The sequence below is a fragment of the Barbus barbus genome, assembly GCF_936440315.1.
Source record: "Barbus barbus genome assembly, chromosome: 37".
Taxonomy (NCBI): domain Eukaryota; kingdom Metazoa; phylum Chordata; class Actinopteri; order Cypriniformes; family Cyprinidae; genus Barbus; species Barbus barbus.
This window is the reverse complement of record NC_136715.1, coordinates 16,323,934-16,345,708: the sequence shown is the minus strand read 5'-3', so window position 1 is coordinate 16,345,708 and position 21,775 is coordinate 16,323,934. Positions and strand designations below refer to the sequence as shown.

At 39.0% G+C, this 21,775-nt stretch overlaps 1 protein-coding gene across 6 annotated transcripts in view; it reads left to right on the top strand.

Annotated features, from left to right (window-relative positions):
• The first annotated feature begins 5,014 nt into the window (after positions 1–5,014).
• The window catches only part of LOC306857275 (transmembrane and coiled-coil domains protein 1-like), a 38,085-nt gene continuing 21,324 nt past the window's right edge, over positions 5,015–21,775 (top strand). The window contains exons 1-5 of one of the 6 annotated variants that reach the window (XM_079397132.1): positions 5,193–5,276; positions 6,165–6,361; positions 6,748–6,920; positions 14,726–14,769; positions 16,423–17,193. In XM_079397132.1, the coding sequence (XP_079253258.1) occupies positions 16,597–17,193 (597 nt within the window). In that variant the 5' untranslated portion in view covers positions 5,193–5,276; positions 6,165–6,361; positions 6,748–6,920; positions 14,726–14,769; positions 16,423–16,596. Of the gene's footprint in view, positions 5,277–6,164; positions 6,362–6,747; positions 6,921–14,725; positions 14,770–16,422; positions 17,194–21,775 lie in introns of those variants that run through there. The other 5 variants (XM_079397133.1, XM_079397131.1, XM_079397134.1 and 2 more) reach the window with 5 other exon arrangements.

The window sequence follows — 21,775 nt, the reverse complement described above, 5'->3', positions numbered from 1 at the left end:
TGGGCAATGAGCATCTTACTTTTCACAATGGCTGTGGTGACACTGAGCTCTTCCTTAAGGGCTGATACTGAGGCATTTTCTGAAGCAGGTGCTGCTTATGGAGCAGTTTCTGAAAATGACTTTTTTTTGTCTTTTTTTAGTGAGAAAACAGTCTTTCTCACTGAAGCGAGTACGTAGGGATGTCTCTCTTGTTGCTCCATACTGGGGTTGTCATGTCAGACAACAGGTTAGCGATGATAAAGGTCACAATTCCACTGTAATGCTTCAACCATGTGATGCCTTGCATGAATTTGCTTGAAGCATATCACTTTCTCATCTCCTAACAGGGTGGAATGTTTATTCTGCCAATCATTATAAGGGGAAAGCCAGCGCAAATGTCTTGTCCTGTGAGTCCTCGCCTCCCTGCCATGTCCTGCTTCTCCTCTGGCATGATTGTCACACTTGGGGTCAGAGCAGATGATGTTAAACTTAAAGGCAAGTCCCCTAATTCTTTATATTCAATCTAAAAGTTGAAAGACCCTTTACGGTGGTTTTTGTGGCGGCTTCTGCCTTTTCTATGAAGAATCACTCTCAAAGTCTTGGGGTTTTAATGCCAGAAAACAGACTTTATTACAAAATGAGAATAAAGCCGAGAAGTTTTCTGCAGAAAAGATCTCCAGAATGTTTTCTGTGTCCTCTTTCTGTATCCTCTGTGTCCTCTAGGCGTGTTCAATACATTTCATACATATGTGTTTTACCTTTTTTGTCTGTTTTCCTTATACATGCAATTCGATTCCTCCCTAGAGAGAAGGGGCTCCTAGACGTGTTATAGTAAGGAAAGAGGCCCCCTTTATATTTTTACAGATGTTTATTATTATTAATTATAATGGAAGAATAATTTGATACATAATTGGCTAAATTCACATTAATTATACTTGATTAATTCATATTTTGACTAATAAAAATATTCTACATTTTCTGCTTTTAGTGGATGGATCATGGCAGCCTTTGCTTCCAACATGCTCATTCACATTGGAGACTACTGGTGGTTTGCTGGTTGTCACTGCACATTCACAGGAAGCTGTTGGGAAGTGACGGTAAAAATGTTGCACTTGACAGGATTGTCATTCATAGCATGTCTAATTATACTGTCTTTACTCTAATTGAGGTTCATGTCTTCCCCAGGATGCTGAATAGCAACTCCATTTGCTGTACGGTGACCAAGAGGTGACTCTTTCCTGTCCTCTGACACAGTCAACGATTGCCCCAACCACGCCTGTTGTCCGTGACCCAGACATGCAACAGATGTTTGACCCTTCCCGTTTTGGAAGACCCTGGTGGTATCCTCCATATTATCCTGGTGTACCTGCTACCCTGCCTCCTGTTGTGCCATCTACAACTACTCCTTTTCAATATCCTATCCAGCAACCCCTCTTACCATGAATCCCAGGCCAATATTTGATCTGTACTTTTACTCTAAAGGTGACCCAGCTGCTCCCCCAGCACGACCTCAACATCCCTGGTACACAAAGTTTCTTCCCATGTTTGGCTTCCAAAGCCAGGCTGAAATGACCACTCCTGCAGCTACACCTGCCCCAGCAACAGTATCAAGGTTATCCGATGCACCTGCCATTCTATGGTTATCAACCCATCAGGTCTTTTGTGCCTCCTGTCTTGAAATACCCTTTCATGCCCCAGTATCCCAAGGATCCAGTCTTTGGTCCCCATAGTCCTTAATCTTGTCCTGCAGTGTCATTCTCAGTCTACATGTCTCGTGCATAACTGCTTAAATGGATAAGTGTACTCTGAAGTGGCACTACTTTTGACCAGAATGTACCGTCACAGTTTGGGTATAAGCCTAATAAAGCCTTGTGACCATCATGAAAACGTTGAGCTTTGCTATTTGATTGACTGCAAAAAATAAAACTTGCAACCTCCTATTCATTTGAAGTTTATTTAACTTGGTTCTGCTGCTGAGAAACCTGGAAATTTGAAAGGGTTATTTTGCTAGTGAATGTAGTTCCAAACATAGCTAGAAAAGAACTGTTGTGGCTTGAGCATCAAATTATCCAACTGCCCACACCTATAATTTGTCTGATTTTAGATGATACTTGATCGTAACAGGATTCAAACAGTTGTGGAAAAGCCATGTTTCACAATTGACCGTTTGCAAAACTGTTTTAAAAGCACATGGCGCCATAGTTTCATCACTTTAGAGTGTTGCAGTGACGGTCTTTCTGCAGTAAAGGACCTGTTGTCATAGTTTAATGAGTGGGAAGATGACATGAAGTGATGCGAAGTTAGTTGCATTGAAAACCGATGAGCTCACATGTGCATAAACGGCTCCCGATCGGGGCCAAGTTCAGAGGATTTTGTCCACAGAATGATAAGAGCACACGTTTTAACAATTTATTTAACACTCAGTATTTAACTTAAGCACTGCATACAGTATATTAAACCATGCATACAGCGCTGGACATGACAGGTACTTTAAAGGAATACCTTATTACCGTTACTGTGGCAACCAACAACAGCACAGCTTAACTCTCTGCACATTTTTCTATTTAGTTATATTGAAAAAGTTTCAATTCAGTCGATCTTTTTTTTACCCCGTTTTAACATGTATTTGTATGGAGTCCTGTCGTAGCTGTCGGGCAAGATGCCGGATAGCAGCGACGGCACATAATATATGCGTTCTGATTGGTCAGATCGCCTGTCAATCAAGCTCTTTGCGAAAGGTCAATTCTCTGTACAATAGAATTGTTTAATCAGGTCCTGAATTTCAGTGCGGGATTGCGCATATATCGCACTGCTCATCCCCGCAGCTTTCGACTTTAAAATGAGGGAAATTCCTGCAAAGCATTTATTCAATATAGCGTGTAGGTTAGATGAGTAAATAAATTCACAAACCATCAGATCAAATCAGTCATTTGAAAACAGCGTGAGTGATTCAGCTGTACCGCGTCTTTGACCTATTCACATCGGTGCATCTAGAGCTGAACACTGCGATACAAGACTTTTTTGCTTTAGCTCACATTTTGGGACAGTCGACAGAATTGTTAGTTGCCTAATAGGTCATTGTTGCATCGTCATAAAAATGTATTATTTGCACGTCTTTTTAAGTCTTTCTGTAGCCTACTCGCGCGCTCTATGTGCGCGCTCAGTGACAGGGCTCTGCGAGTACCAAATTGAAAAGCTTGTTGCGCTTAATGGCTCGTTTCCACTGAGCGGTACAGTACGGTACGTACTCAATTATGTCCGTTTCCATTGTCAGAAGTTGTGAATGGTACCAAAATAGCGAACCATACCGTACCACTTTTTTGGCAAAAGTGACTGATACAAGGGGATTAACCCAGCTAACACAAATACGTAACTGTTACGTAACTGCAACGTAACCTGGTGACCAAAGTTACGTTGTGGCAATGTAACTAGTTAAATTGTGTGGCAACCGGAAAAGTGAAAGGTGTATACGTCGCCACGACGTAACATTGTGACGTTGCCAGTTCGTAACTGCGACGTTGTGGCAACGTTGCGGATCAATAGTTGTGTGCTGGTAATCAATTGGTAATTTTTTATAATTATTTATTTTCTATGGGCGGACATGCTGTAGTTTAACCTAATTTATGTCCTCATATGCCCAAACTAATTTAAAGGCTGTTTCAACAGCTGTGAATGATGAATAAAGACTCGAAATTAATTTAATTTATTTATTTTGAAAAACACACAAATATGAACAGTAAAATACACCCAAATTATTAATAAAAACATAGGATATACAGCGAAATATGAATGAAACATTCCGGACTTTCCGTGCTCAGCATCATTATAAACAGGTATGGTAGCATAATATTTGCTAGCAGACATTTCAGATAATTAAGGAATTATACCATAATCACAGATGTATAAATTTAACAAAAGTACTTAAAGTAGACTGTATAAACACCATTTTTCAAAATAATAAATCTTTAAAATATTGAAAATGTTTGTAAAACAGAACAATGACCAATTATAACCACATGTGAACATATTTCACACAAAAATGTAAATTCTGTTACTTACCCTCATGTCGCTCCAAACCCATAAGACCCTTTTGTGCAGAACACAAATTAAGATATTTTTAACAGATGTCTTGTGTACGCAAAAAACAGCAACAACAAATATATTATGTTTTTATTCACAAATTATGTATATCCAACGCATTTTCACAAAAGCAGCATGAGATGACCAGTTCTCACGCCAACACAACACTGATGCATCATGGTGCTCTCGTGAACATGTTATTTTGTAAATAAAAATGCAATGTTTTTTGTGCACAGAAAACATTCACGTCACTTCATAAATTGAGGTTAAACAACTGGAAAACCACCTAGCAACAAATTTAGCTATTTTTAACATTTATTTGGCAATTTTTTTAGCAACTTTTGATAACACAAATTCCACCTAAATTCCACAAAATTAAGAAACCAAAGATGCCTTATGAATAATTGTTAATTTACACCTTAGCTTGTACCTGTGATTGTTGATCAGTTAGTAAGTACACTGTAAGGAAAATATCTAAAAAAAAAAAAATGGAAAAGTTACTAGTAATTTTTCAGGACATTATCTGTTGTAACCCTGTAATCCGAAAACACAAAAAAACAATGCGCAATTTAAAATGCAGGTTAAAAAATGTGAAAAAATCAATACGAAAAATTATTTAATATTAACATAGTAGATTGTGCCCTATTTTTAAAGACTTTTCTTAGAGTGTAGCTGTAGCATACTAATCATTACTAATATATTGCTTAAAGCTATAAATGTTCAGAATGTGTTACTAGTTTATTAGCTAATAAAAAAATAAATAATTGTAATGGTTCAAAACTGTTAATGTTGTATTAAAAATAGTTATTTATATTTGAATATTATATAATGTATTAATTGCCTATTATTTTACAAACGAATCTAATTTAACATGTATAAAATATATTTTTTGCTGAGATTTGATAGTGACACATTTTTGCGTCATAATTACGCAATGAGGTAATCGTGCAATGACATCACAAACGTCATTTAGCAACAAATCGAACTTCCTTTAGCAGCTTCCCCAGAAAATTAGTTGGTAACACTGTGTGTGAAATATTCCTTTAAGCGAAAGTGAGTGCACTGACTACGTTCTGCTCTTGAGCCTCTGATGCGGTCACTCCGTCATATCGTGCCACGCTCCCTCGCGCGTTGTGAGCGCGCCGCTGACGTCACCTTGGGAGTGTTTCATCGGGAGAAATTAACGGACATCAGCATAATTCTCTCTCAGCGCTCATGTAAGTTGTAACCGCAAAACGCGCACGTTTTTGCCTTCCATACTTATACAGAGTTAACTCAAAGCCATCGCCGAGGTGTTGTAGCTCGGATTGTGGGTCTGGGCACAGTCGGCCAGTTTGTTAGCTGAGCTGTTAGCGAGCTAGTCGGTTTTAGCCTGTGTTGCTGATGACATTAGCAGCCTAGCCGCGGCGCGAGATCAGGTGCAGCAGGTCAGACAACACCAAAAACTTACATTTACGCCAAAACATCTCACTGCTAACCGCTCCTAATCACACAGATCTAATATACTAAGTGTACACTTTAAGTGTCCTTTCAAAACAATACAAAATACAGCACACAGTACAAAATATTGCATTGTAGCCTTCATTCATATAAAAACAACGGTGTTATTGGGAATTTGTCAATTCACTACTGCAGTAAGTTACCTTAAATACACTTTCAGTTAAAAAACAATAAACCTTCATAAACCAGTATGTCCAAATAGATTTGTTACCAGTTATATTAAAATGAATGATTACGTGATGAATTATTGTGTAAATAGTTGAACTTCCACGCAAAGGGTGCTTGTTGGTAAAATGAGGATAATGTAGCAGGCTAAGTTAGGTGATAATTTGTATGATCACAGATCAACACACATCTCAAGCCACCCACTCGCATGTAAATATATTATATGTATGCTGCTGATATCAGGTCCCATTGCGTGGTGCCACCCAAACAAGCTCATTGGCTTGATCAGATGCTGATGCTGTCTGTTTGTATGACTTTGACAGGCGTTTACATACAGCTTACGCTGTAACTAGAAGCCGGTTTTAAGGGTTGGTCGTCCTTCCTTCCGTTCGAGCGGATGAGCGTAATGTTTCCGATGAGTGTTTTTTTTTATTTTTCAGTCTCTGCTGACGATAGTGTTCAGCGGCGCGTTATATCGACCATCTAATAGTATTAGCCTGGGTTGGGCGTTAACTGCCCATTTACCAGCTAGCCTGGCAGCTAACTCAGCTAGCGAATGCATCAACGGACAGTCCAGGGAAATGATCGGATTAATTCAGCCTTCAGCCACGTTCGCTTGTCTCATGAAGTGAAATGGGTGTGTATTTGTGTTTTAGCCATCCGTGTGACATGTCATCCTGAAATCTGACAGTGACAGCTCGAGTTATAATGGCACGACGAGAGAGTTAGCTTCGTACACTTAGCTAGTCTTGTGTTTCAGTTGCAGCTTTTGACATGTTATTTTAATGTTTAATATGTAGACGTGCGTGTTTTGTGTACATTTTCTGCGTGAAATTCTCACACATGTTTGATTGGTTGTAAAATGGTCTAGTTAAATATAAACTCCATAAAATATTATCGAATTTTTGTCATTTTAACACACTAAGATTGTACTGGACAAATATTTCCTCCACATTTATTTTGAGGAAAGCTCTACATGTCTACTTTACTAATTTACATGCTTTTTTTTTTTACTCTTTTCAGCATGTGATAATCCTACATTTATGAGGGGTAAGCTGACTGAAGTGTCAAGAGGACAGCATACCCCGCACTGAGGGTCGTTGTCTGTGTGCAGTTTTGGATTTCCTCTTAGATTTATCCACAGTATCATATTTCTGTGTTGAGAAGAAGACTGAGCAGGATGACTGGAACTGAAGGTATGGGGAGCTGTTTATGTCACGTATAGGCCTATATGTTTTTATTCGGGAAGGATTTTGCAACAGATGTTTAGCCAATTAAGTTATCCTGAACATACCGGCAGATAGATGCATGGAGAATTATAATGCCACTGTTGTTGGATGTGCTGAGTGTCCTGAATGTCTTGACTGTAGTGGAGTGTATTATTGCTCAAAGGCACACACACACACCCACAGACAGACAGACGGTGATGTGACCTTGGGAAGCTATGAGAACGGGACTGGGGGAGAGTGATGGAGAGAATAAGCTGATCCATTTCAGTCCCATAAAATGCAGTGCTTTTGAAGGCGTAGGGGTGTAACGATTCATTTGTTTTCAAGACAGACTGGTTACAAATCATACAGATGCACTTCATCCATCTTGAAATATGACTTTTAAAGAAACACTCCACTGTTTTTGAAAAAAGGCTCATTATCCAACTCCCCAAGAGATAAACAGTTGAGTACCTGAAAATAGTCCCGAGCTATATCATAACTAGTTACCTAGCTGGGGACTATTTTCAGGTGCTGCGTAATATCAAAACTCTTTGGTCATTTTTGAGCGAGATGTGAGCCAAAAACTCATCACCAAACACCAATGACTTGTATAGACACTATAAGGACAAACGTGTTGGGATACCCCCTTCTTTAGAACAGAAAAAGGCACTAACAAAACTGTGACAACAAAGATGGAAACATAATTCATGTATTTAAAAATTGTATTTCCATCTCTGTTGCAACAGTTTTGGACGCATCAAAAATGACAGTACCCTTATGTACAAGTCATTGGTGTTTGGTGAGTTTTTGGCTCAAGGTCTGCATATAAAGTCACATCAGAGGTGTTCAGGACTTGGCTTTCTGCAGACCAGTCAAGTTCTTCCACACTGACTGAATCAATCATGTCTTTTTGAACCGTGCCTTATACACAGAGGCACTGTCATGTTAGAATATAAAAGGGTCCTGTCCAAACTAGGGGTCGACCGATTATCGGCCTGGCCGATTATTGGCACCGATATTAAGCATTTTTATGATAATCGGCATCGGTCATTTTCAAAACCGATGTGCCGATAAAATTATTTAATTTTGAAACGCGCTATTTGGCTCTGATGCAGCCTGTCGGAACTCACCACTCTGTGGCCTAGAGCAGTCTCCGCCCACCGCGCATCTGATTTGTTGAGAGTCAGGAGTCCAACCAATCAACGTGGAAGACTAAAGGCGCTCTCACACCGAAAGCGCTTGTTAACTGGTGCTGCTTCACGCATCAGTTCTCTCTCAAAGGCAGCAGCAGACGTTGCTCAAGTTGCAATAAATTACAATCCACTACACTGTTAAAAACCTCAATATTATCTATTTATGGTTTCCGAGATGGGGGAAACGCAGGGGGAATCGCGGAATCCAGTCATATAAATAGCATTTACTGTATAACGCGGAGTCACGGAATTAGTCAAAGTTTGGATGAATTAATCAAAATCGACTCATGATATGGACTAGCTGTAAACATTAAGCTGCAAAAAGACTATTTAAATATGAATTCTGCATGTTCGGCGTGTCTCTGTATATGTGAATGGCACAGACGCGCGGTTTTGACACACACACACACACACACTGAAGTGCGCGACGCTCGCGGTGTTTTCCGCATCTGCCATGTCACTAAATGAGGACATAAATACATGAACATCATCCCCAGAACTGCTCTGAGAGTTACTTCATGAGCATTTGACTGTTTCGTTTGAGTAAAACGATCGTCATATCATAAATAGGCTACAGAAACTTAAGAGGTCCTCATGGCAACCCGTCAAAATAAAAGTTCGGTTTATTTACTAATGCTACTACAATTATTACAACTTTTGTTTAAAAGAACAATCACACAATACGCTATTTCTTACATGTTTTCATTTTAATAGTAAACATTTGACAAAAAATAGTTTAACTCTCATTTGATTAAAAGATAAATTAAATTAATGTTTTATGCCTTCATTTGCACTGCTCTGTAAATTAAAACTAATGGAAATTACTGTCACATAGGCCAAGACTAAGATACTGTCACATAGGCCAAGATTAAAATACTGTCACATAGGCCAAGATTATGATGACGGAAATTGGGACATTTCAATAGGCTATTGAACCAAGTGAGCCTATAACAGGCTATTAGTGTTATAGTTTCATTAAAATAGTTGCGGTCTTCTTCACAACTTCTACAATGGAGCTATGAAGACAATTAAATTATTTACACTTATTATATACATTGCGCTTTTTAAATTAATCAACGGATGTGCATTAGATGATGAATTGAATAGCCCCCTCTTGTAGGTTATGATTTAGTCAACCGAAAATAATTAATGAAGAATTATGAGAGGTTATGCTATTACACATACATTTCTAACATGTAAATTATTGAAGCCAAATACTTACATTTCCCCAAGCTGTTTAGCTGTAGTATTTAGTATTCATAGGCTTAATCATGAAGCATGCAGTGGCCCCACTTTTAACTCTCTCTTTATATATTACCCTTATTGTAGATGGATGCATGGGGGAAGACAAGAGTAAGAAGTGCAACCAACACTAGGGAAGGCGGTTTTTGTCAGAGCCCTTGTTATTCTTAATTTTGACATTCATTTTAATTTTTACACCAGACATATATATTGGTTCAATATATCGGTCATCGGTCTACTTGGTCTGTAATAATCGGTATCGGCATCGGCCCTGAAAAACACATATCGGTCGACCCCTAGTCCAAACTGTTGCTATAAAATTAGAAGCACACAATTCTGTAGAATATCATTATATGCTTTAACATTAAGATTTGTACTCATAGAAATTACTAAAGTAGTCAAACATGTTCATTAGAAGGGGGTGACCCAATATTTTTGGCAATATAGTGTATATTAATATTGTTCAGCAGGGTGTACACTGAACTTTAACAACCTATAATAAATGAATAGAAATGATGATTCTGTCTGAGCTATGCACTAGTGTAAACTGAAAACTTTGTGTTGGATATATTTTGTTCCTTTGTGCAGTGGCTCAGGAGATGAGTCTTTGGTTTTATTTTTTCAGCTTGTTGACATTTATACAGACTCAAAGTTTTTTGAGATAATGTAATCTTGTTAAAACTAATTTAATAAAATTGGTATCGAAAAAAAGTATCGTTCAGGAACCGGTATCGATATAGAACATTTTTGAATGATACTCAGCCCTAATCATAAATCAAATTGAGTTCCTGTAGCTCAGCTGCCTGGTAGAGCATGGCACTAGCAACAGAAAGGTCATGGATTGGAATTCATGAAAACACATAAAAATGTATACCATGAAAGTCGCTTTGAATAAAACCACGTGTTAAATGGATGAATGTAAAAATATTATTCTCTGTCAACATGCATGGCCAACGATGCATGGCCAAACGATGCATGGCCAACATTGGAAAGTTTAGAAAGAGCTTTATCACAGTGTAATATGAACACATGCCCGTGACACATATGCCACTATTGACTTGTTGTGACCTTTTCTTTCACCATTATGAGATGAAGGAGAGTTAAACATCAACTCTAAACTACTAGAACAGACTGGTGACAAGAATGTTGCTCACACAAGTCTCTGAAGGTACCCGTCATTACACTCTTTTTTTATTTTTTTTATTTTTTTTTGGACTAAAAGAACTGGTGTGACAGCACCCCAGGGTGTTCATAGGTGTGTGCAGGGTCTGTTAAACTGCTGTTGTGTTGAATATTATTGTGTTATAGAATAGCTGTGCCAGGCATGTGCGTCACTCTGTCACTCGTTCGTTTAATTATGCATGTAGGACACAGACACATCAACACTCTTCTCCGAGTAAAGCTTCACAGACATGGCTGTTCATTCACTGCATGTGTCACCTTGCTATTGTGCCACTCCCACATCTGGAGGATACTGTGTTTCTGAACTAATTAATGTCAGGGTTTGTTTACTGCTAAACTAGGTGTGGGTTTGTTTCCTGCTTAACTAGATGTAGGACTTGAGTTAAGTCTGGATGGATGACATATTTCTCATTTTCTGTTTGACCATGGATGGTTGATCTTGGTGTGGTTGGGATTTAAGTTCACAAGATGGTTTTTGGCAGTGCCGTCTGTATGCAAAGGGTAAGAACAATCATTTGTATATTTCCCATAATACTTAAGATGGTGAGCTTGACATTCATGAAGTGCTTTAAACCACTGGTGCATTGAACAACAGTAGAATTTGGATATGAAATCCCATTCATTTTCAATGGGACATTTTTTATGCATGTAATTTCATCTTGAAGTGAATTGGTTTGGTTCATAGCTTAGTATTCTTTATAGAGTGCAACAGTCAGGTTCCGGAAGTAAAAATGCCATTCGTTTTCTCCATAGGAAAATTGATTTTTAACGATAACCTATAAACCTAAAGACAGACCTGCTGTGAGGTGCGCTAGTTGATGTTTTGTACCTTTTGTTCAATTTTCAAATATTTTTTCCTTCAAATCAAAGTTTGTAGCAAAATTCACTTTGTTGCTAGACAGTTTGGCTCATGAGTCATATTGCTTTAACAAAGACCTTTAACTTTATCCCCTGTTGGAAAAATACATACAGAACCAAGGATGCGGAAAAAGTAGCTGGACACTTTTCCACTTTGAGGGATTTATTGGAATCCAAATGGGAAATTAAACAAAAGCTGATGAAGAACTGGGCAGTAGCTGTTGAACTTATGGAGCGCTGTGGTAGTAAGAAGGTTCATGTGCGTTAAACTAAGCTGAATAAAGAGGATTACAGCTGGCTGTTATTCTCTCCATCGAGGCCCATGTTAAGCCTGAGCTCCACCATCAGACCAGTAGCGGCTGCTGGTCTTTCAAAGAGTGGAAGCTCATTTTCGGCCTACATCATAAAAATTGTTAATTTATTTATATGTAAATTCTGCCCTACGTTCCTTTTCAAGAAAATACTCTGCGACCCTGTCATACCAACTTGCCGTCTTTTCCAGTGTTCATTGCTCTTTTCATGCCTTTTATATGCCCTGTCAAAGTTAGACAGATCTCCAAACCCCACCTTTGACCAGACAACACATCCGTGAGATGGTTTCATCAAGAGGCATGGCCAGCAGTACATTTTCTTTGTCACAGCACTTCCAGTCAGCCAGCTAACTTTGTCATACCAGGAGAGCTGAAAAGACCTGTTACTTTTCCCTAGGGGTGTGCGATATGACGATTTTTGATCGTGGACGATAAAAATGTCTCCACGATCTGCTTTTGAAGAAATATCGTAGTATCGTGCTACAGCACACATTATGTCAAATACAGTTCTGGCTCCTCCGTCTCTATTTACTGTACAACAGGACATACAGCAGTAGAGTTACTCAGACAGGACACTGCACACTTATTCGCGATCGCAAAAGTACATTATTTGCACACAAGCCTTGCTGGTTAAATGTTTCATTCGCGCGCTGCTGTGACGTGCTCTTTTTCTGAGCGCATACACCTGAAGCACGCGCACTAAAAAGCCTGTCTAACAGCGCCTGATTACTCAACTAACTTGTCGTTTGCGGTAATACTGTCAAAACACACAAGGTTTACATACAGACTGAGTTGGTTATCTCTAAAATGAAAGTAAATAGTTAAGAGAGAAACAGATGCGTGCCTGTACATTAGATGCGAGCAGCTCTTAAAGGGACAGGACACTAAACGTGCTGTCGGCTGTCATTAAAGGGATAGTTCACCCTAAAATAACATTTCTGTCATTATTTACTCACTCACATGTTGTCCCAAACTTCTATTAATTTCTTGTGCTGAACCCAAAAGAAGATATTTTGACGAATGAGGGTAACCAAACAGTTGCTGGTCCACATTGACTTTGATAGGAAAGAAAAATCCTATGGAAGTCACTGAGGACCAGCAACTGTTTGGTTTTCCACCTTCTTCAAAATAGCATTTATGTTCAGCAGAAGAAAGAAACTCATTCAGGTTTAAAACAACTTTTGAGTAAATGATGGTATAAAAATAAAACATTATGACAGAATTGACAGACAGATGACAGAATATTTATTTTTGGGGGAACTATTAATTTAACATTAACAAAACAACAAAACGCAAAGAGAAAAATCACTCACTATTCTTGACTGAAAAACATTAATACCGTTGCTTTAGGAATCAATCTATCTACTGTTTTATTTTTATATTTGTTCAATTTCATTGAATGCTCTGCTAAAGACACCTATTGTACCTGAAAATAAAGCACTGTTTGTTATATTTGTATATTATGTGTATTTGTAATGTATATCTTTGTTCTTATTTTTTAATAAGAAAGATAAAATTATGACACAGATTTTTATCTTCGCCCACTTTGGCCTAAATATCTGCCATGCATCTTTGTCTTTCTAGTTTGGCTGTAATGCTCAGACAACTTGTAAAACCAAAATAGTAAAACCAACATGACAAAGAATCGTGATAAAAATCGTGAATCGTGATAATTCTAAAAAAAATCGTGATATGATATTTTTCCCATATCGCCCACCGCTACTTTTCCCTATCTTTTGCTCTAAATCAATCTAAGGTGTTGATCTGCCCTGCTGTTTAATTCTAAGTCTCTCCTCGTAAGGAAGACTTTCAAATGGCTTCGCCAGAATCAGGTCGACAATATTAGCACTGTCTGCCATCGTGTGCAGTTTTCTAGCTGGCTAGTTCACCCCTACAACGCTAGCCAAGCCTACTGTATGAATGATCTAAAAAAAAAAGATATTAAACTCGACGGAGGAAATGTGGGAATTAGGTTAAACTGAAACAAGGAATGTGGTGTATAATTGTGTGAAATGTATGATGAAAATTGCCTAGCAGTTTCGCCAAGCAAATACCAAGAAATAGATTGCAGCAGTTCTTCTTTCGACTACACTTGCAAAATCCACTATGGGACTGAGCTCGAATAGCTTCAGTGTCTTTTTATAGTACAAAATCGCTGTCAATCAAAAGGAGATGCAGTCTTTTGACAGACCCTCCAATCATCACGCAGAAGCCCGGAGTCCAGGCCAGCCCACTCCTCCATTCACCCCCAGAGACGCTGAGCGTCCGTGGGTGTGACATAATCGCAGCATTTATCCAATGACCGTCTAGTTTTGAAGCACTGAAAAAAACTGTTCAAAGCAGCCCCATTGAAGTCAATGGACGCTAGGCTTCAACAGGGAAATACACTGTGATGCTACGGGAATGTATGAGAAGGAAATCGAGTCAGCCGACCTGCTATATGTAGCTGATTCTGAATGAACTCGTCTTCGAGATGAATGTGTTCTAACGCATTTTTAGTCAATAAAATGTTAACACAGTAGTACACATTTGACCATTAATTTTTTGACATTATAGGGGAAGCTAAGCTTCCCTTGCAGTCTTAAAGAAATCCCCACTGCATCAGACTCAACACATCTGGATTCAACACACCTAAAGATTGAACTTTGTTTTATAAAGGTTCATTTTAGACTTTGGAATGTTTTATGCAACATACGCCATGTTTGTTTGTTTGTTTTTGTCCACGGGAGCTTACAAAATTTTTGCAGCAAATTTGATCAAGAAAATAAAAAGCTTATTTACACCGATAATACACTGTTGTCTAATGATGTAATCAAAAATGTAATGTAAACGTTCCCGGAAATGATTCAACTACGGCTGGCAAAATTATGCATCATAATCCAAACATGGACACACCCTGTTGTCACTGTGTGAATCTGTAAAAACCTTGAAGTAAATGACTATCATGTGTAATTTGTGTGTCAGAATAAGTTGAGTCCCATCTGACAACCATTTTTCTCCACAGCCAACCCTGAACTGTGAGCCAGTGGAAGTCAGGCTGGACTAATGGTAGGAGACATGATTTACTTTGTCATTGTTACTTTTATATCATATTTATCGTTTTGAGATCTGATGTGATATTGTCCTGTATACAGTTCTATGTCAGTCTAAACTAATTTGAGCACGTCCAAAACAAATAAGATGAACATTTAGATTGGTTGTGCTTGATGGACAAATGATTTGTTGCTAGGCCACCTGGGGTTGTAGTATTGCCTCGGCTCCACTGAGGATTTGTCAGCTCACCTAAGTTCACTTTTGTGTTAAACAATGCAAAACCCATAACTCATCACCTCTACTCACCTAAGCTTTACGTTAGGGCTGCACAATTAAATTAAACAAGATCTTTATGGCTTAGTGCGATTTATCAAATTGCTGATTTATTTGAATAAATTTCAGAGTGAGGCATGGTACTGTGCTCTTACACAAGAGCATTTAAAGGTGCAATAGGTGATTGTCTTCAGAAACATTTTTGTTATGCTGGTTCAAAGTCTCTTCACATCCTGATAGCAATCATTAAGTTAAGTTGTCTAAATGTATTTGTATGTATTTATTATTGCTGTCGATCGATTAAAAAAAATTAACCAATTAATCACACATTTTTTCTGAAATGAATCGTGATTAATCCCATTAATCGCACGTGGTAAATGCAGCTCCACACAAACTGCATCTCTGCATCTGCTCTGAGTTTTGGTCGTTTTAACTTTCATTTTGGAACATCTTCCCATACTTGTAATGAGAAGCACTTGCCAACAAAACAGAGGTTGAAAATAGCCATAAATATTAGTATTGTAATTTTGTAGTTGCAGTGTAAAGTAAAATTCTATTAGAATAATTTTTTCTTAAATGCTTTTTTTTTTTTTACAGTGAATTATTTAAATAATAATAGCCCATTATTTTGTTTTTATTTTGTGTTTTATATTTTTATTTAGTAGTAATACTAATAACAACAATTATTATTTTATAGTCATATTTATAAATTAGTCACAAAATTTTAGCCAAATTGTACAGTCCTACAAACAAGCACAGCTAACTTGGAATTTAATTTGCAACCGCAATTTTTTAATCAGAAAAATCACAATTCATTTTTTTCCCTCAAATTGTGCAGCCCTACTTGGCGTTCATGCTTCTGACCTTGTTCACAAAGGATTTTGATAATGATTTAAGAAATTTCTGCAGTGGTTTCCATTTAAAGGGTCTAAAATTGCGTAAAATACTGCGTGATGTTGTTGAAGCTCTCTAATATAATTTGACCCCGAGACCCTTCGAGCATTTCAGAAATTAGCACCCTCATGTTTTCTTTGTAGTTCTGTCACTCCTCATTCGCTTGGCAACACCCATGGCTGTAGACTGCTAGTAGTCTGTCAATAGTGATATTGCTAATGTAGTTTTTGTTGGTTGGCTCAGAACCTTCAAGGCGTGGCTTATTTAATCCATGACCTCTGCCATCACTCTCATTAATAGATTGGCGAGACTTGAACGTGAATGAAAACGCAATTCATCTGCAACAGGCTGAAGCTGGAAAAAAAATGTCAGCTGCAACTTTTTGTCTCTAAGCCAACCAATGCAATGCTGCTGTTGTGATTTGTGCTCATGTAGTTGTTGCTTGTGTTCCATCGCTCACAGCTGCATGACATAATCCATTTTATTTTCCTTCTGTGGTAGACAAGCATGACTTTGCACCAAACCACAGATGCATGTACGCTCTCAGAGTCCACCTGACTGCTGCCACCCTCTGCTTCCTGGCTTTTGAAACTGCCTATCAGAGGGCTGGTGGAGGCGGGGCTTAGCTAGACCCCACCCCTGTGCTGACCCTCTGAGTGAGACTGGCGCCTCCTGATGGACCAGGGTGGTAGCGAGCAGCCTGGGGTGGAGGAGCCAGACTCTGGGGGTCGAGCAGAGCGGGAGGCGAGCAGGAGGGCATCCGAGCCTGATCATGGCCTGTCTAAAATTACCCACAATGCCTTGGAGAACATGGGTGCACTGGGCCACGGCCTGAAGTACTTCTTCCAGCCTCAGCGCAGACGCTCTTCCGTCTCGCCGCACGACTACACCTCTTCCTTCACAGGCCCCATCCTTGAGCCCCCAGAAGCAGGGTCAGAGTTGGGGGAAGCGCCTGCCGTGGCGGTCGCCGCCCCTAACTCTGACCCCCACGCTTCCGCCCCCCCTGCAGCTCTGAGCCGAGTGCTGCAGCAAATTCGAGGCCCCCCCATGATGAAGAGAGGGACCAGCCTGCAGAGCCGCCGCAGCAAGGCAGGGGGGGGAGGGGAGGCCCCCCAGAAAGGCAGCCCCCAGATCCACAGGCGCAGTACCCAGGAGACCTTGCTGCAGGCGGGACGGCCACGCTCTTCCTCCACCACCGATACACCCAGCAGCCCAGCTTTGGCAGACATGTTGCTGACCTCGGGGTACCACTCCACCGAGGAGGCTGATCGGGTAAGTGCCACATGAACGGCACAGGTGTGTCAAGGTGATTTCTTCCATGATTGCGTTGTGATGGTCATTGTTGGTTGCCAAGCTGCAATTTCCCAAAGTTTCATGGACAGAAAAGTGATGTTGGACAGGAAAAAAATCATGAACCTCTTTTAAATAAGTTGTCAGTTAAGTAAAATGACCTTGCTGGGTAACAGTGAGGTTTTCATTAAGAATGTGTTTAAAATTGCAAGCCAATCAATACTATTTTTGCTATGAATGTCTTTGGCTGTGTCCGAAAGCTCTAAAATGCTGCAGAGGCAGCATTCCAAAACTTCCCTCGGCATCAAGGCATGTCCGAATCCAAATTCTGCTTTGCTTCTTCCTGTCTCCGGAGGTACCTTCTTCTGATCTAATTATGAAGGTAGCATGGATGTATCCTTCACTGCCTTTTGATATCCCATAATCCTGTGCGTTCCATTCCGTGATAGTTAAGCAAAAAAAATAAAGATGGCTTCTGAAAGTTGCATTTTGTACAGTACCAATTCAATTGACCGTTCGCAAAACCCGCCCACCCTTAGTTACTGTTGCCATGACCGACAAGCAATGCCGCTCTCACACTACAAGTGTTCTCACGCAGTGAAAAATACATCTCAGATCAAAGAGGAAACTGACAACACACAGAGAAGACAGAGCAGGTTACTTCTGATATGTAACGAGGTCTCAGGACCCTCAGCTTTTAAATGGTAATTTCTAAAGAAATTCAAACAATAAATATCGTTTTGTGGCTCTTCAATGTGTCGTGACAGATCACTGTATTGCCTCAGTTCAAACACCTGAACTGATCGTCTTTTCAGATTTACTTAAAGCACGAGATGAACATAAATAAACATCAGAAAGTGTTTTATTTCAACTGCAGAACACACCATTTTTCAAGTTTGATTTGTGGTTAAGGCTAGAAGGAGACAGCTGCGGCTACTGGACATGCACATTTACATATTGTCCGAGCTGACAATATTACGTGAAACCTCTGAAAATGGTTTTAAAAACTACATAGCGCCATAGTTTCATTGCTTTAGAGTGTCGCAATGACCGTCTTTTTGCAGTAAAATACCTGTCATAGTTTAATGAGTGGGAAGATGACATGAAGCGACACGAGGTTACCTGCATTGAAAACAGATGAGCTCACATGTGCATATAAAGCTCCCGATCGATCGGGCGAAGTTCAGGGGATTTTGTCCACAGAATGATAAGAGCACACATTTTAATCGATTAATTTATTATTTAACACTCAGCATTTAACTTTAGCGCTGCAAGCCATGCATACAGCGCCGGACATGACAGATTTTCTGGTAGGCAAAAACAAGTACTACCTTATTACCGTTACCGTGGCAACCAACAACAGCACAGCTTAACCCTCCGCACATTTTTATATTTCGTTATATCGAAAAAGTTTCAATTGTCAATCTTTTTTTACCCCGTTTTAACATGTATTTGTATGGAGACCTGTCGTAGCTGTTAGGCAAGATGCCGGATAGCAGCGACGGCACATAATATATACGTTCTGATTGGTCAGGTCGCCTGTCAATCAAGCTCTTTGCAATCAGTCAATTCTATACCTGATTATAGTCATAGTTATAGTGTTTTATAGTGTTTTTGTGTGTGTGCTTTGGTTTCGAATTACAGAACCACACGTTTATTTACATTGTGCTTTGAAGTGTTGAGTATTGTAGCCAATCACAGACATCTCTGTTGAAAGCAATGGCCAGTCCAGAGGTGTTTTCAGTAGGTTAGTTAGAATCTGCTCTGAGCTCATTTTTGTTTTCATAAGTAGAGTTCTACACGCTTGCAGATCTACTTTTTAGAACGGTAGAGGGAAAAGCATACACACAGTGTAAATTACAGGGCTCTACACTTACTTTTCTTTTTAGGAGTGCTTGTGCTCCTAATTTAAAATTTAGTCAAAAATTTAGGAGCACCTTCAAATCAATAATCAAAAATTCTGAAAAAAATGAACCTTCCCATTACAAGGTGATATTTGACTCTTCTAATTAAAACAACAGAATAAAACAAGTAGAATAAGATACCAATCAAATGAAATCAGTATTTACGAAATAAATTAGTACTACAGAGGTGGCACAGAAGAACACACAAGTGGCTTGTAGGTGTATTTCAAATGTTTAATGAGGCTCAGAGGTTGCATAAGTGCAATTAAATTCATAAATTCATGTTTAGGTTCATGTTTTAATACAGTTTTGAATGTAGAAATAGGCCTATTAAATTATTTAAATAACAGAAAACATACGTTAAAAATTAAACTAAAACTGCCAGTAGGTGGCGGTATGTCAATGATTTGATCACTGAATCATTCATTTAATTGATTAATTCGAACGGCTGATTCATTCAGGAATGAAGTATGTGACTGTCTTTATGAATGGGTAACTGAATCATTGACTCACTAGATTCGTTTAAAAACGCAGTTCATTCATAAACTAAACACCGCTGTGTTTGAATGGAGATGCGCAGTGGCTCAGCTGGGACTTTGTTTGAAACTATTTTCGTTGATGAAATAAAGCAAAATAAGGCTATATAAGCCAATTAGTATTAACTTCTTGTTTAATTAACTGTTATTAAATTAATATAACATTTTTAAACTCCCTTAATAATCATTAAAAGCTGTCACTCATCTTAGTTCATCGCAATCTCACAAAAGTCCATTATAATCAACGAAGCTCCTTACACTGCACAATGAATTTCATATTTACACTCTGTGTACACTTTGTTTTTTGTTATAATGAGAGAATATGTCTATGATACATTACTCAACGCTGCAAAAACACGCAAGTACGTTAGAAACCTTTAAAGCTTCCTCAGCAATATGCTGATCGGGTCAGTCGCACTGGTGCTCCTAAATATTTTTTCATAGTCGCACACAGTAGTTTTCAGTCGCAAATGCGAGATTGATTGTGTTAGTCATTGATTATATCATTGAGTTTTCGCGTAATAAAGCTCAGTCAGTTGCGCGATAAGAGAAGCCCTTTGCTTGGTTTCTGAACATATACAGGTGCATCTCAATAAATTAGAATGTCATGGAAAAGTCCATTTATTTCAGTAATTCAACTCAAATTGTGAAACTTGTGTATTAAATAAATTCAATGCACACAGACTGAAGTAGTTTAAGTCTTTGGTTCTTTTAATTGTGATGATTTAGGCTCACATTTAACAAAAACCCACCAATTCACTATCTCAACAAATTAGAATACTTCATAAGACCAATTAAAAAATTTTTTTTAGTGAATTGTTGGCCTTCTGTAAAGTATGTTAATTTACTGTATATGTACTCAATACTTGGTAGGGGCTCCTTTTGCTTTAATTACTGCCTCTATTCGGCATGGCATGGAGGTGATCAGTTTGTGGCACTGCTGAGGTGTAATGGAAGCCCAGGTTGCTTTGATAGCGGCCTTCAGGTCATCTGCATTGTTGGGTCTGGTGTCTCTCATCTTCCTCTTGACAATACCCCATAGATCTCTATGGGGTTCAGGTCAGGTGAGTTTGCTGGCCAATCAAGCACAGTAACACCATGGTCATTGAACCAGCTTTTGGTACTTTTGGCAGTGTGGGCAGGTGCCAAGTCCTGCTGGAAAATGAAATCAGCATCTCCATAAAGCTTGTCAGCAGAAGGAAGCATGAAGTGCACTAAAATTTCCTGGTAGATGGCTGCGTTGACTGTGGACTTCAGAAAACACAGTGGACCAACACCAGCAGATGACACGGCAGCCCAAATCATCACTGACTGTGGAAACTTCACACTGGACTTCAAGCAACATGGATTCTGTGCCTCTCCACTCTTCCTCCAGACTCTGGGACCTTGATTTCCAAATGAAATGCTAAATTTACTTTAATCTGAAAAGAGGACTTTGGACCACTGAGCAACAGTCCAGTTCTTTTTCTCCACAGCCCAGGTAAGACGCTTCTGACGTTGTCTCTGGTTCAGAAGTGGCTCGGTAGCCCTTTTCCTGAAGACGTCTGAGTGTGGTGACTCTTGATGCACTGACTCCAGCTTCAGTCCACTCCTTGTGAAGCTCTCACAAGTGTTTGAATCAGCTTTGCTTGACAGTATTCTCAAGCTTGCAGTCATCCCTGTTGCTTGTGAACCTTTTCCTACCCAAATTCTTCCTTCTAGTCAACTTTGCATTTAATATGCTTTGATACAGCACTCTGTAAACAGCCACACCTTTCAGTAATGACCCTCTGTGACTTACCCTCTTTGTGGAGGGTGTCAATGTTCGTCTTCTGGATCATTGCCAAGTCAGCAGTCTTCTCCATTATTGTGGTTTCAAAGAACAAGAGATACCTGGAATTTATACTGTAGGGATGGTCATTAATTGAAACTCAAATGTAAATATTCTAATATTTTGAGATACTGATTTTTGACTTTCATGAGCTGTAAGCTCTAATCATCAAAATTAAAACAAAAAAACTTTTGAAATGTTTTACTTTACATGCAATGAATCTAAAATATATGAAAGTTTCACTTTTTGAAATAACTTACAAGAAAAAATAAACTTTTTCACGACATTCTAATTTATTGAGATGCACCTGTAGG